The 12,384-nt window shown below is 51.5% G+C and overlaps 2 protein-coding genes and 1 pseudogene across 3 annotated transcripts in view; 1 reads left to right on the forward strand and 2 right to left on the reverse strand.

Moving 5' to 3' along the window:
- The window catches only part of LOC108306442 (polyunsaturated fatty acid lipoxygenase ALOX12-like), a 271,605-nt gene extending 263,068 nt beyond the window's left edge, over positions 1-8,537 (reverse strand). Inside the window, exons 1-6 of the mRNA XM_037739695.1 lie at positions 8,393-8,537; positions 5,990-6,520; positions 5,610-5,778; positions 5,411-5,532; positions 5,159-5,263; positions 4,935-4,960 (exon numbers count right to left, since the gene is read on the reverse strand). Coding sequence (XP_037595623.1) covers positions 4,935-4,960; positions 5,159-5,263; positions 5,411-5,532; positions 5,610-5,778; positions 5,990-6,520; positions 8,393-8,537 — 1,098 coding nt within the window. The remainder of the gene's footprint in view (positions 1-4,934; positions 4,961-5,158; positions 5,264-5,410; positions 5,533-5,609; positions 5,779-5,989; positions 6,521-8,392) is intronic.
- Positions 8,538-10,065: 1,528 nt separating this feature from the next.
- Positions 10,066-11,668, reverse strand: LOC108306624 (uncharacterized protein C17orf100-like). Its single transcript, XM_017531744.2, has one exon. It carries the CDS (start codon positions 11,572-11,574, stop codon positions 10,993-10,995), a length of 582 nt encoding a protein of 193 aa, XP_017387233.2. The 5' UTR covers positions 11,575-11,668; the 3' UTR covers positions 10,066-10,992.
- LOC108306627 overlaps positions 11,648-12,384 on the forward strand; it is a 6,606-nt pseudogene continuing 5,869 nt past the window's right edge. Inside the window, exon 1 of the transcript XR_005200840.1 lies at positions 11,648-11,997. The product of XR_005200840.1 is annotated as a mediator of RNA polymerase II transcription subunit 31-like (transcript). The remainder of the gene's footprint in view (positions 11,998-12,384) is intronic.

The following is a 12,384-nucleotide window of genomic DNA, read 5'->3' on the forward strand; positions in this document are numbered from 1 at the left end:
TTTTTGAGAGATGGAGTCTTGCTCTGTCACCCAGGCTGGAGTGCACTGATATGATCCCTGCTTACTGTGACCTCTGCCTCCCAGATTCAAGCAATTCTCTACCTCAGCCTCCCGAGTAGCTGGGATTACAGGTACCCACCACCATGCCTAGCTCTTCTTTTCTTGTTTTCGTTTTGTTTGTTTGCTTTGTTTTGTTTTATTTTGTTTGAGATGGAGTCTTGCTCTGTCGCCCAGGCTGGAGTGCAGTGGTGCGATATCAGTTCACTGTAACCTCCCTGGTTCAAGAAGTTCCCATCTCAGCCTCTGGAGTAGCTGGGATTACAGGTGCATGCCACCATGCCCGGCTTCTCCTGGTCTTTTCAAAGGGAAATGTGGACAGGCCATTAACACTAAGTACATGAGTTTCCATGGTGAAATCTTTGCTACTCTAGTAGACTGGTGGGGGCAGTGCCACTGCAGGTGGGCCAAATGCCATGTAACTGGCCAAGGTGTTTTCACTGTGAGCCTCAGTTTCCTGATAGGAAAACAATGGGATTAGATTAGCTTGCTGATGTTCAAAGATTTTGTTTCAGCATTGGGATCCTTTTGCAAATGAAATCTTATGAGGTAAAAAGCAGACCTGGGATGGATAGACTTCTGAGTGTAACAGCTATGCAGGATGTCTGTGCAGACATCCAGGAGAACCTCCCCTAGGTGCCCGCAAAGATAAAGAGGTTTACTACAGGCAAGGACAGGTTCAGGGACCCCAGGAATTCCTGAGGCCTTGATTAGATCTCAGCTCTTAAGAACAGCAGTGTTGTTCAAACCTCATGGACAGTGACACAGAGTCAAAAATGAAGTTTGCTTCAAGATATAGTACATATGTACTGATATACAAGTTTTCATAAAACATATATGCTGTAAAAGAAAAGAGTGTCCCACACACTGGCTAGGGCAAGCATGTTTGGGAAACATAAGCCACAAAACTCTTCTTGGAAATCAGTTGTATGTCTGATTAAATGCTTGAGCAATTTCTTGATGAATTTTAATGAGATTATGACTTCTTAGAAACCAGTTACCTATGCACTCAGCTAATGTCAACCCCGAAGGAAAGGAACCCAAGGAAATTTAACTGTTGTTTAATAAATCTAATAACCTTTGACTAGAACTTCTTTTCCTGTATCCAGTAAGATAAAAGCACATAGATAAAGCTGAGAAACTGTCTTTTGAAACTTAAAAAAAAAAAAATTCAAAGATGGGAGCAAGCCAAAAACTTTGAGAACAGGTTTGCAATGCAAATAAGTGAGACTTTGTATTCAGACTATTTAAAGGACTCAGGTAAGAAAAAGACATGAAAGAAGAAAAACAAGCAAAGATATGAACAGAGAAGTCTCAGAAAACAAAACTCACAGTGGCAATACGCATCTGAAAAGATGCTCTACCCCACTCGTAGACAGGAAAGAACAACTTAAAATTACTAAAACTTTAGAAACTTGGAGGAAGGACCCTGGAGAGCTGCAACTCAGACTTTGATCAGGGGCGCCAGTTGGCTGGTACCGGTATTCTGAACCAGGATGCGATAAAATTGGTTCTTCAAACATTAGAAAGTTGCAACCTGGATTCAGCTGCCACTAAGAGAAGGAACTGCCGCTACCAGGGTGAAGTAGTTGCTGGTATGAGCTCAACATGGAGCCAGGTGGCAAGGCAGAAATCTGGTTTGCAGAGACCTAGCCTTGGCATGAAGCTGAGTATAGAAGGTAGCGGGTCAGAGCCAAGGCACAAAGTCCAACTGCCACAGTCAATTCTATTGGTTAACCAGTATTATATTTAAACTTCCATACCAAAAAGAAAAAACGTTCTTTTCTATCTCACACAATGCAATGATTCTTCATAGAAATAAAGATACTATTAGTCTCTCCTTGAGAAAAGAGATACACGAGGTCCCAAAAGTCACCACTCCATAAATGTAGTCACAGTCCTGTCTGATATTCTGTTGTCTAAAAACTAAATTATGAAGTTAATCTTCAACAAAATGTATATAAAATAATGAGAAAGAGACTTTCAGCTTGAGTGAAGGACAAGGAACTGGATTTACCCTTTTTCCTGAAATAAGAAACAGACAAAAGTGGGCCCCACAATTGCCCCAGCTTACTGCCTGGAGAAAGCTTCCCAGCTGCAGAGTAGGAAGAAGGAACCCCAGCAGAGTCCTACCATCTTCCTGATTTAAGGAGACAGAAAGACCTGGCAGTACTGGGAGGCCAATACAGCCAGAATTCACAGGGCAGCATGCAGAAATTGAGAGCACGGTACAGAAAGATAACTCTAGAGAAACAAAGGTCCCCATCAAGTATTCAGCTGAATATGGGAGAAAAGCGAATAAGGTGTTACCTTGAAGATAGGATTTATCAATGGAAGGCACCTCAGCATGGCCACAGCAATGCCCTAAGCCATCAAGTGTCCCCAGAAGATGAGACACAGCTCATGGAGCTGGAAGTCAGAGCTATGCACTCAGCATTTGGCCAGAAGCGAGACCATTGGAGGATCTATGGACGAGCAAAGCGGAGGTGGCAGGGATCCTGTGCTGGGCAGCTGGAGCTGGAGCAGGGGCAAGACGTGGGGAGAGAAGGCATGAGTGCCAGGCGCTCTGCAATCTGATCCCCTCCCTTGAGTGTTTAACCTTGCCCTTGTCCTCCAAAGGTGTTTTGCTTTCCCCATCTCACTGCTGCCGCTCCCTGTAGCTACCATTTCCTCCCTGCCCTTTCCTCCCCTGCATTGGCACCCTACAAGCTCCTCTGCCTCCAGCATTCTGCAGAAACTGCCCCTCTAGGGCCTCCTCCAGCCTCCACTTCCCCTTTCAGTCCCCGCAGTGTGGACAAGTTTCAAACTGCCTGCTTCCTTCATCCCACACTCTGATTTCGAAATCTCATCTTTCAGTCCCACCTCTACACAAAGGACTAAATCTCTAGTTCTCAGCTGCTTGCTGGACAATTTCAGTGTCTTCCCTTTACCTCAATATTGGCCAGACAAAAGCCTACCTGAGCACCCTGTCCTCTTCGTTTGTGCTATTTCCGCAGGCAGCTGGCCTGGCTTCCCTTTGCTCTCTCCTTGACCTCCCTCTGCACTCGCATCCATCTGTCCTCTCCATCCCGATGGTCACTACCCACATGTGAGCTCCCCTCTTCCTGGGGCCAGTACTGGAGTGTGTCACCCTAATCCCCGTTTCTAGCATCTCCCCTCTCTAACTCATCCTAAATACGACTGCCCACACCGTGTGCCCGCAGCACATTTCAGCATGGCCTTCTCCAGCTCCCCACCTCATTCTCCTTAGCCTGGTTTAGTCTGACCCCCAGTCCAACTGTCCTGACTCCTCTACCTCAGCTTCTACCCAGTTTGTCTTGCCCCTGAAGATGGGTCCCTCCTCTCCCTCCTGCTTGTCTGAGACCTGGCCCTCCTCCAAGGCTGGTGACCCCCACCCCCCCATCCCTCCTGGGCTGTCTCTGTCCTCAGGGACTTCCTCAGTCCTGGAGCTTCTGCAGACTGGTCCAGTCTGTGTCTTCAGCTACACTGCAAGGCTTCAGTTCAGAGACTTGGCACATTCCTCCTTTCAGGTCTTCCCGACGCCTTACACCCCAGCGCTTTTGCAGATGGTGCTCAGTGCATTTCAATATGGGGCTGAGCTGAGAAGGCCGGAGGCTGGGAGCAGAAATCCTGAGTCCTCTCACCTGGATGACCATGGGCAAGAGTTTCTCATCAGGCTTCAGCTTCAGCATGACCAGAGGGGCAGCTAGTTGCTGCTGGCTACAAAGAATGATGTTGGCCTTGATCCCATCCAGCAGGGAGAAGTCAGCTTCAAACAGTGTGCCTCCCTGGGTGGGGAAGAGGCCAAGGGCTGCTATCAGCATAAGACGTCTTCTTCCTACTCTGATTCCTCCAAGGCGGAAGAGAGAGAGGGGAGCGGGCTCGTCTCCATCACCTACTTTGTACCAGGTGGTGGATTATGGGCTTGTTGCTGCGTATCAGTTTTTTTGAGCCAGGGTCTTACTCTGCTGCCCAGGCTGGAGTGCAGTGGCAGGATCACCATGGCTCGCTGCAGTCTTAGCTTCCTTGGGCCCAGGTGATCCTTCCACCTTGGCCTCTCAAGTAGCCAGGACTTACAGGTGCATGCCACTACATCAGAAATGACAGGCGCTAATTTTTGTATTTTTGTAGAGAGAATTTCACCATGTTGCCTAGGCTGGCCTCCAACTCCTGGGCTCAGGCAATCCTCCTGCCTCGGCCTCCCAAAGTACTGGAATTACAGGTTATGAGCCACTGTGCCCAGCCTTATAATTTTTATACATAGTTGAATGAGCCTCAATTTTACAGAAGTAAAAACAGATAATCAGAGAGGTAAGCTGAGGTCACACGGCTTACAAATAGCAGAACCAGCGTTTACGTCCAAGCCTAACTGCCCTGTAATCCCATGAATTTCCTCTCTGTTGTTCCATGTTGCCTCCTGATTAACAGCCACAGCACTCTGACCCTGCACACTCTGCACACTCCCTTAATCCCTCGCAGCAAGGCCCAGTCACCTTACTTTGATTGACCCTGTTACTATCAACCATTCCACCTTGCACACCGTCCCTCTGCAGAATGCTACTTCTGTGTGGAAAGGAGGCTGTGCAGCTGAGCTTCCCCAGGACCCCTCAGGGCCTCTCCTGCAGAATCCCTCCTTGCCGGCTGGCAGCAAGCCAGACCCACAGTGGGTCCCGCAGCGGCATCATTGATGCCAGCCTGCCTCACTTCACTGCTGAGCCTCCTCAGGGCTCTGATGGCCTTACCTCCAGCTCCTTCTCCAGCTGGGCCTGCAGTTCCTCCATGCCTGGAGGGAACACCAGGCAGGCAGAAAGGTGACTAGAGCACCTCAGCACCATGGGGTTGGCCTCATTAAGAAATTGGTACCCAAATAAGGCATTTTCCTTCCAGAAGTGCCGCACACACCCTGGGGAAGGCGGCTGTTGAGCAAGTTGTGGGATCTGAGCTCTTGGTCCTTTCAACCTCATCACACATGACTTCTTGACTCCAGCCCACCAGAGGACCCAAGTCTCTGGTCTCCCCAACCTGGTTCTTCCAATTCCCCTGGATTGGGTGGGATCTGGGGGTAAGGGTCCTGGGACACGTATCGGGGTGGGGGGCTGACCCGCCAGCTTGCTCTGGCCACACCAGAAAATCCGGTCGAAGTCATCCAGATCCTTCCAGCAAGTCAGAACATTTAAAGAGTCTTTGATAGCAAGGTTGGCCAGCCTTCAGGGAAGGATGGGGCAAAGGGTTTGAGCATCATTCTGAGACTCCAGCATTACAACCACAGGCACCTGTCTTGGGCCCGTGCAGTGCAGCCCATAAGTCCCTTGCCTTCCACCTCCCTCTCACCCAGCCACCCCTTGCTCTCAGCCCTTGGCCAGAGAAGCCTCAAAGTCAACTCTCTTGTCTTCCAGAAATCGCTCATCCACAGGGAGGTCACACAATTTGGCTCCAGCCACATTAAGAATCAGCCCATCCTTCCAGCTTCCCCACCTGTGGGGCAGGAGTGAAATCAGGCAGGGGTGCTAGAGGCATCAGGAGCTCCCTGGGGTCAGGGGAGGAGGGCTCACCGGTTCGGCTTCCTTCTCTCTTCCAGCTCCTCTTCCTGGTGTTTCCTGAACAGGCCTTGGGGGTCGCCGACCACAGTGTGGCCTAGAAGGAGAGGGGAGGGCTTGGCCAATGACTTTTTCTGCGAGTCTCTTCTCCTTCCTGCCAAGAAAGCCTCATCACCCCTGCCTTCTGTGTGGCCCCTGCCCCTTCAGCACCACGACCCTTCCCCAGCCTCCAGCCACTCTGTGCCAGCTGCATCCACTGCCCCTTCGACACTCCCGAAGACCCCTGCGTTTCAGGTTCCAGCGCCCCCCATCCCGCACCCTCTCCTCCACACCCGCATCCCTCCAGCTTCTCTCGCACCCCAGAGGCCTCCTGCCATCCCCAGCCCCGCTCTCACCAGGGCTCAGGACTTCGTCGCCCTCCACCCAGCGATAACAAGGGAACCTGACTTCGATCCAGCTGCAGAACCAGGCGTCGTCCTGGAGGAGGTGTCTTTTGCACAGTTTCACGAACAGCAGCGGCCCCAGGTACTCCGGTACTTTCACCTGGACTTTGGTCTCCTGTGGGCGGGCGGCAGCAGAGGCTCGGACCCGGTGGGGCTTGGCCAAGGGGCACTCGGCTAAGCCCTCCAGCGCCCACGCCCTTCCTCGGAGCCTCTGAAAAAGCGGTGCGAAGAGAGCGGGGGAGCGGGGACTCGGTTCTGAGGGGAAGAGGGCAGCAGGTAGAAAGGTTGCTCCTTCCTTCACTTTCTCTTCCCTGTGGTCATTCACTGTTCTAAGCCCTGGGCTGGGCGCTGGGAACCCGGAGCGGTGCCCTGGACAAGCGCGCTGTGAAGCCGGGACTTGCTGGTGGCAATTCCCGCTGTGCGACCCCCTCCCCCGAGGCCCTTCAGGGGCCCCACCGGCCTGGGGACAGCCTTCCCGGAGACCTGGAGGTGGGGATGGCTCAGCCAGGAATAGTGAGAGGGTAGACAGGGGAAAGGCGTGACAGGCAGGGACAGAACGTGACAGACAGGGTCAGCAGGTCGGGAGGCTCTTGAAGGTGGCCCCAAGGGCTTTGGATTTGGTCCCCAGGACAAGGGGGAGCCATTCAAACGCGTTAAGCAGCGGGAGTGAATTAGGGAGAAGTCCTTCTGGCTTCAGAAGGGCTTGGCAGGTCTGCAGCAGAGGTGGCGAGGCCGCTGGAGGTGTGAAACGACTTTTAAAATCGAGAAGGCAGGAGGATCGACGACTGCTCCAGCGACCGCAGTTTCCAGGCGCCAAAGCTGGCGCTCAGAAGCATCCCTGAATTTCCAAGGAGATCGAGCAGCGGGAACATTTATTGAGCGTTTACTGTGTGTCACCAGCTGCCCACCCTAGGGAGGGAAGAAGGGAGGAAGGAGTGCGCCTTTCCACCTTCCGTCCTCCGTTTCATCACCGTGGAGTTGCGGGGCCACCTGCTCTGTGCGCATTTTCTTTCTCTGAAGCTCGGAGCAAGAGCATGGGGGTGTGGGGAGCAGGGCTCAGCAGGTTTAAGGGGACGTGGGCGGTCGGGGGCGGGGCGGATATTGAGCAAGGACGCGGGAGATGCTCAGGGTCTAGAACGGACTGCGCCGAATTCTTGTTTAGAGGGAGGTGAGGTGAGGGAGGTGAAGCAAGGGAGGAGGCGCGGGTGACACCAGGGGAGGCAGGAGGAGAGTTCTGGGAGGTCGGAAGAGGGGCGGACCTCATTCGGGCAAGTTTCTTTGAAGTTCCCTGGGATAGACATCCGGATTTGGGGAACTTGGGTAGAGCTATACCAGTGATGGAAATTTGGGGTTGGTGGAAGAAAAAAAAGTAACAGGACCCGGTGGAACTCCAGGTTGATATGATATACGATGGGATGTGGGTCGGCAAATCGGGAGTGTTCTCCTGTCTTGGCTTTCCATCCGTTCCCTGTCACCACCCACCCCACCCCAGGCGATAAAGCCCGAAAGGTCGGAGATTCAACAGCGCTGGCGCTTGAAACGGCTTTTTAAAATAGAGAAATTGAGAGGGCCGACGACCCCTCCAGTGACCGCTGAGTTTTCAGACAAGGGAGCTCTGTGCAACGAGGGGCGCACAGGAGCATCCCCTCACTTCCAAGGAGATCGCGTAGCCGGGACATTTATTAAGCGCTTACTGTGTGCCACCTGCGTGTTTTCTGTCCAAAACACGCAGGAAGAAGGAATCAAAGCCTGGTACAGCAGGCAGGCGAGGTGGGGGAAGGAGTTATGCGAGCGTGTACCACGGACTTTGGGGCAAGTCTGGATGGCTGGGAAGCCAACCTCCATCTAAAGGGAAGCGCGTGCGCACGCACACACACACCCACACACGCACACACGCCTCACAAGTCGGATTGCAGGAGAGGGTGAAGTAGGCAAGGAGACCCAGTCTGCCGTGGCGCTTGAGGAAGGTATATGTAGGCTACTGAATTCATTCCACCAACTTTGCACACTTGTCTTCCTTGTGCCAGACTCTGGGACTCATTCCCCCCCACCATCCTTTTTTTTTTTTTTTTTGGGACGGAATCTCACTTCTTCGCCCAGGCTGGAGTGCAGTGGCGCGATCTCGGCTCACTGCAACATCCACCTCCCGGGTTCAAGCAATTCTCCTGCCTTAGCCTCCCGAGTAGCTGGGATTACAGGCGCGCACCACCACGCCTGGCTAACTTTTGTATTTTAGTAGAGATGGGGTTTCACTATCTTGGCCAAGTTGCTCTCCTGACCTCATGATCTACCCGCCTCGGGCTCCCAAAGTGCTGGGATTACAGGCGTGAGCCACCGCGCCCAGCCAGGACTCACTCCATTTGAGGGTAAAACTCTCTGCCTCCCTGGGCTCCCGCCCCTCGGGCGCTCCCACAGCCGGGCACCGAACCCTTGCCATTATGAGAGAGCCAGCCTGGGCTGAACCCGCGAGGCCAGGAATGGGCGGAGCCACCGCCGCCATATCCCACATGCCCCGGGACGGGAGGAGGGAGCCGTGGTTTCCGGAACTTCTTAAGCTCCTCCGGGCTTTTGCTCTGTTGGGCTGGTGTTGATTCAGTGTCTATTTGCTATGGCCACTGCCGTCGCTATGGAGACAGGTGAGTAGCTCTCTGAGCCTGGAGTCGTTGCAGATAGAACCCTCCTCGGCCGAGACCGCTTCTCACCTTCCCTGGGGCCTCCTTCCAGGCCTCACCCTCTGCAGGGTATGTGGACAGGGAGGAGAGAAGGCTCTTGTAGCGTCTAGAAAGGCTAAGGTACTCTGCAGTTTTCCTAATTTGGTTTGTTTGCACATCTTTGCTATTCAAACACGACCCCACCAGCTCCCCGGCGTGGGCGACACTAAGGGAGAGGAGTTGTGTCTTAATGCGTGTCCTCCTTATGTCTTAAAGCGCGTCCTTGATTGGCTTTCTGCTTCTCACATGAGCTTGCATACGTTTGAAATATTGTCGCCAGACTTGTGTTTCATTCTGCTACTTGTGCTTCTTATATATGCGTACGTTCTGTGATCTTTTAGGCCCTCTGCAGTATCTTTTTCAGCTTGCATCCTAAGTTTTTCTTAACAGATTCAGCACGTAGCTTTTGCGAAACTTAATCACTGTTAACAATTGTTACAACGCATTATTAAAATAGGGGAAGCCACAGTTACTACAGCCTACGTTAGTGATCACTGTTAAAATTCCTGCAAAGTGGCCCACGAGTGGTAGGAATTCTCCGTTTGTGTTGCTGTTTTCTTTGATGACTTCTCCTTAACTTTAGAGGTAACCCTCTTCCATGACTGTTTCTTAGGTCTCGCTGCAATCCTGATGTGCAGAAGTAGGTGCTGCCCCAGTGGACCATGCTCTAGCTTTTCAAACTGCTAGAACTGTCAGTGTTTGTCAGCCTCGACACTGTTGACATTTTGGGACCAGTGATTCTTCGTTGTTGGCAGAGGGTGGGGGTGTTGATCTGTGCACTGTAGGATGTGAGGTGGCATCCCTGGCCTCTACCCACCAGGTGCTAGTAGCACCTTCTGTGCACCACCCCCCAACTTTTCCACCAAACGATAATGTCTCTAGAAATTGCCATATATCATCTGGGGGACAAAATCACACTTCGTTGAGAACCACTGTCCCACGTTCTACACACAGAAGCCAGAAGGATATTTTTAAAATGTAAATGCCATCATGTCATTCCCCTGTTGGAGACCCTCCAATGTTTTCCTGTTGACCTTAGAATAAATCTCAAACTCCTTACTGTGGCTTAGAAGACCTTCTGTGGACTGTCCCCTGCTTGCTTTAATCTCCTGTCTTCCATTCTGCTTCCATGTGTATATAATTGCCCCTATCTCACTCCAGCCACACTGGCCTTCTTTCTGTTCCTTGAACATTCAAAACTTGTTCCATCCACCTTTTGTATTTGCTGTTCCTTCTGCCTAGAATGTCCCCTTTCCAGATCACTGTTCGTTCACACATGTCTCAGATTAAATGTCACCTAATGAGTAAGTAATCTCGATCACATTACCCATATATTTCCTTTATAGTGCTAATCACAGTAGAAAATTGTCTCCTTTCATCATTGCTTGTTTACCTTTTCACCAGAGTGTAAGCTCCACTAGAGTTGGGTCTTTGCCTTTTTTACTGCTATAGTCCAAGTTCCCAGAATACAGACAGTTCCCAATGGTACAAAAGTGACATTCAGTAAAAATACTACTTTAAGTACTCATACAACCATTGTTTTTCACTTTTAGTATAGTAAGCAATAAATTACATGAGATATTCAACATTTTATTATAAAATAAGCTTTCTGTTAGATGATTTTGCTCAACTTTAGGCTAGTGTGTCCTAAACGTGTTTAAGGTAGGCTAGGCTAAGCTACGATATTTAGTAGTTTGTAGATAGTAAGCGCATTTTCAAATTACCATATTTTCAGCTTACAATGGGTTTATTGGGAGGTAACCCCATCGAAAGTGGAGGAGCATCTGTAGTGCCTGGCACAGAGCAGGTTCTCAATAAATATGACTCTTGTCCATCTTCTTCAAACCTCAGGTCAGGTTTCAATGACCTCCTTTCACTTTCTCTTCTAAGATTATTTTTGCTTACTGGTGGGTTTGCTGTAGTTTTTAAGTACATCTAACCTACCTTAAAAAAGTGTATGGATAGGTGTGCCAGGTACAAAGACTTAACATAAAGAAAACCATTTACTTTGAAACGTAAACAAAGCCCAATTACTAATTTATGAGTCTGTTGCCTCTCAAGCTTTTAGCAAGCATGGAATCATTCCACAGGTCATGATTTCAGTTTGGTCTCTGTTCCTAAGGGGTGAAGGTCATCTGAGGGCTTTGGATCCCAAACTCGCCTGGCTCAAAGGCTCAAACAGCCTCTTTGTCCATCAACCCGATTTATACAACATCCTGGGCCTGAAAACCTTTTGTGCTGGCTTCAAGTGAAAATAATTCGCTGGGTCAAAAGTAGGCTGGTCCAAGATGCTGCAGGACGACGGTCAAACCTTGGATGTTTATTGGAACGGCGGCTTGGCTGTCTCTTACATTGATTTATGGGCTGTTTCCATGAAACCAAAAAACATTGGTCCACCTGGCAGCTGGAGGCCTTTCTGTCCTGGCTGAGGGCCCTGGCTCCTTGGTGGCCCTTGGGAAGCAGCATCTCATCAGGCCATTTTTTCCCTCGGTGGGGAGCAGCCGGCCTGGCCCGTGGGGCCGGGCTCTCCGCGCGGTGCAGAGAAGTCTTCATCTGCAGGGACGAGGCCCTGACGTGGTGGGAGGCCGTTTCCATGTGCTGCAAGGAGGCTTCCACGTGCAGGGAGGACGCCTCGAGGACGCTAGGGAGCCGCTTTCCTGACGGTGAGAGGGAGGGCTCCTCACTGCAGCGCTGGGAGGTCTCCACCCGCTGGGATGACGTCTCCACGCGGTGGGACCAGGTCTCCACGAGGACCGTGGATGTCTCTGTGTAGCAGGCGGTCCCCACCCGGGGCGAAGCCTGCTTGTCTCCTCGAGCTGAGGCCATTCTGCCAGGCGTGAGGGGGTCAGGGAGGCCTCTGGGCACCCCACATACCAATGGCCACCGCAGGCAAAACAGAGGAAAACTACTGTACTGCCACAGGCGGGAGCGCCACAACATGGTGACATGGAAGCTCTATGGTCCTTCGATGGCTAAAACACTGGGCTCCTGCCCCTCGGTCGCTCCCAAGGCCCCATTCCCACCCTCTGCCATTCTGGAGCCAGCGGGGGTGGAGCTGGCCGGGGATGGGCGGAGCCTCCCCGCCCCATATCCCACAATGCCCCGAGACCGGAAGAGGGAGTCGTGGTTTCCGGAACTTCCCTCCCCGCTGTGGGCTTTTGCTTTGTCCTGCTGGTGGCGAGTTGGTGTCTACGTTTGTTTGTTATGGTCTACGTTTGTTATGGTCGCCGCTGTCGCTATGGAGACAGGTGAGTGGCTCTCTGAGCCTGGAGTCTTCACAGATGGAATTCTCCTAGGCCCAGACCGCTTCCCCGGGGCCGCCTTTCAGGCCTCACTCGGCAGGGTTCGTATTTGGACAGGGAGGAGAGAAGGCTCTTGTGGCGTCTAGAAAGACCAAGGTACTTTTCGCAGCTCTCCTAATTTGGTTTATTCCACATCTTTGCTATTCAAAAACCACCAGCTCCCCAGCGTGGGCGAGATTAAGAGAGGACGTGGGTGTTAAATAATGTCTTCCTTAATTGGTTTTCTGCTTCTCACGAGCTTGCATGTTTGAAATATCGTCGCTAGACTTGTGTGTCATTCTGCTGCTGGTGCTTCTCATATATGCATACACTCCACGACCTTTTAGGCTCTCTG

Source organism: Cebus imitator, unplaced genomic scaffold (assembly GCF_001604975.1).
Source record: "Cebus imitator isolate Cc_AM_T3 unplaced genomic scaffold, Cebus_imitator-1.0 Scaffold72, whole genome shotgun sequence".
Taxonomy (NCBI): Eukaryota; Metazoa; Chordata; class Mammalia; order Primates; family Cebidae; genus Cebus; species Cebus imitator.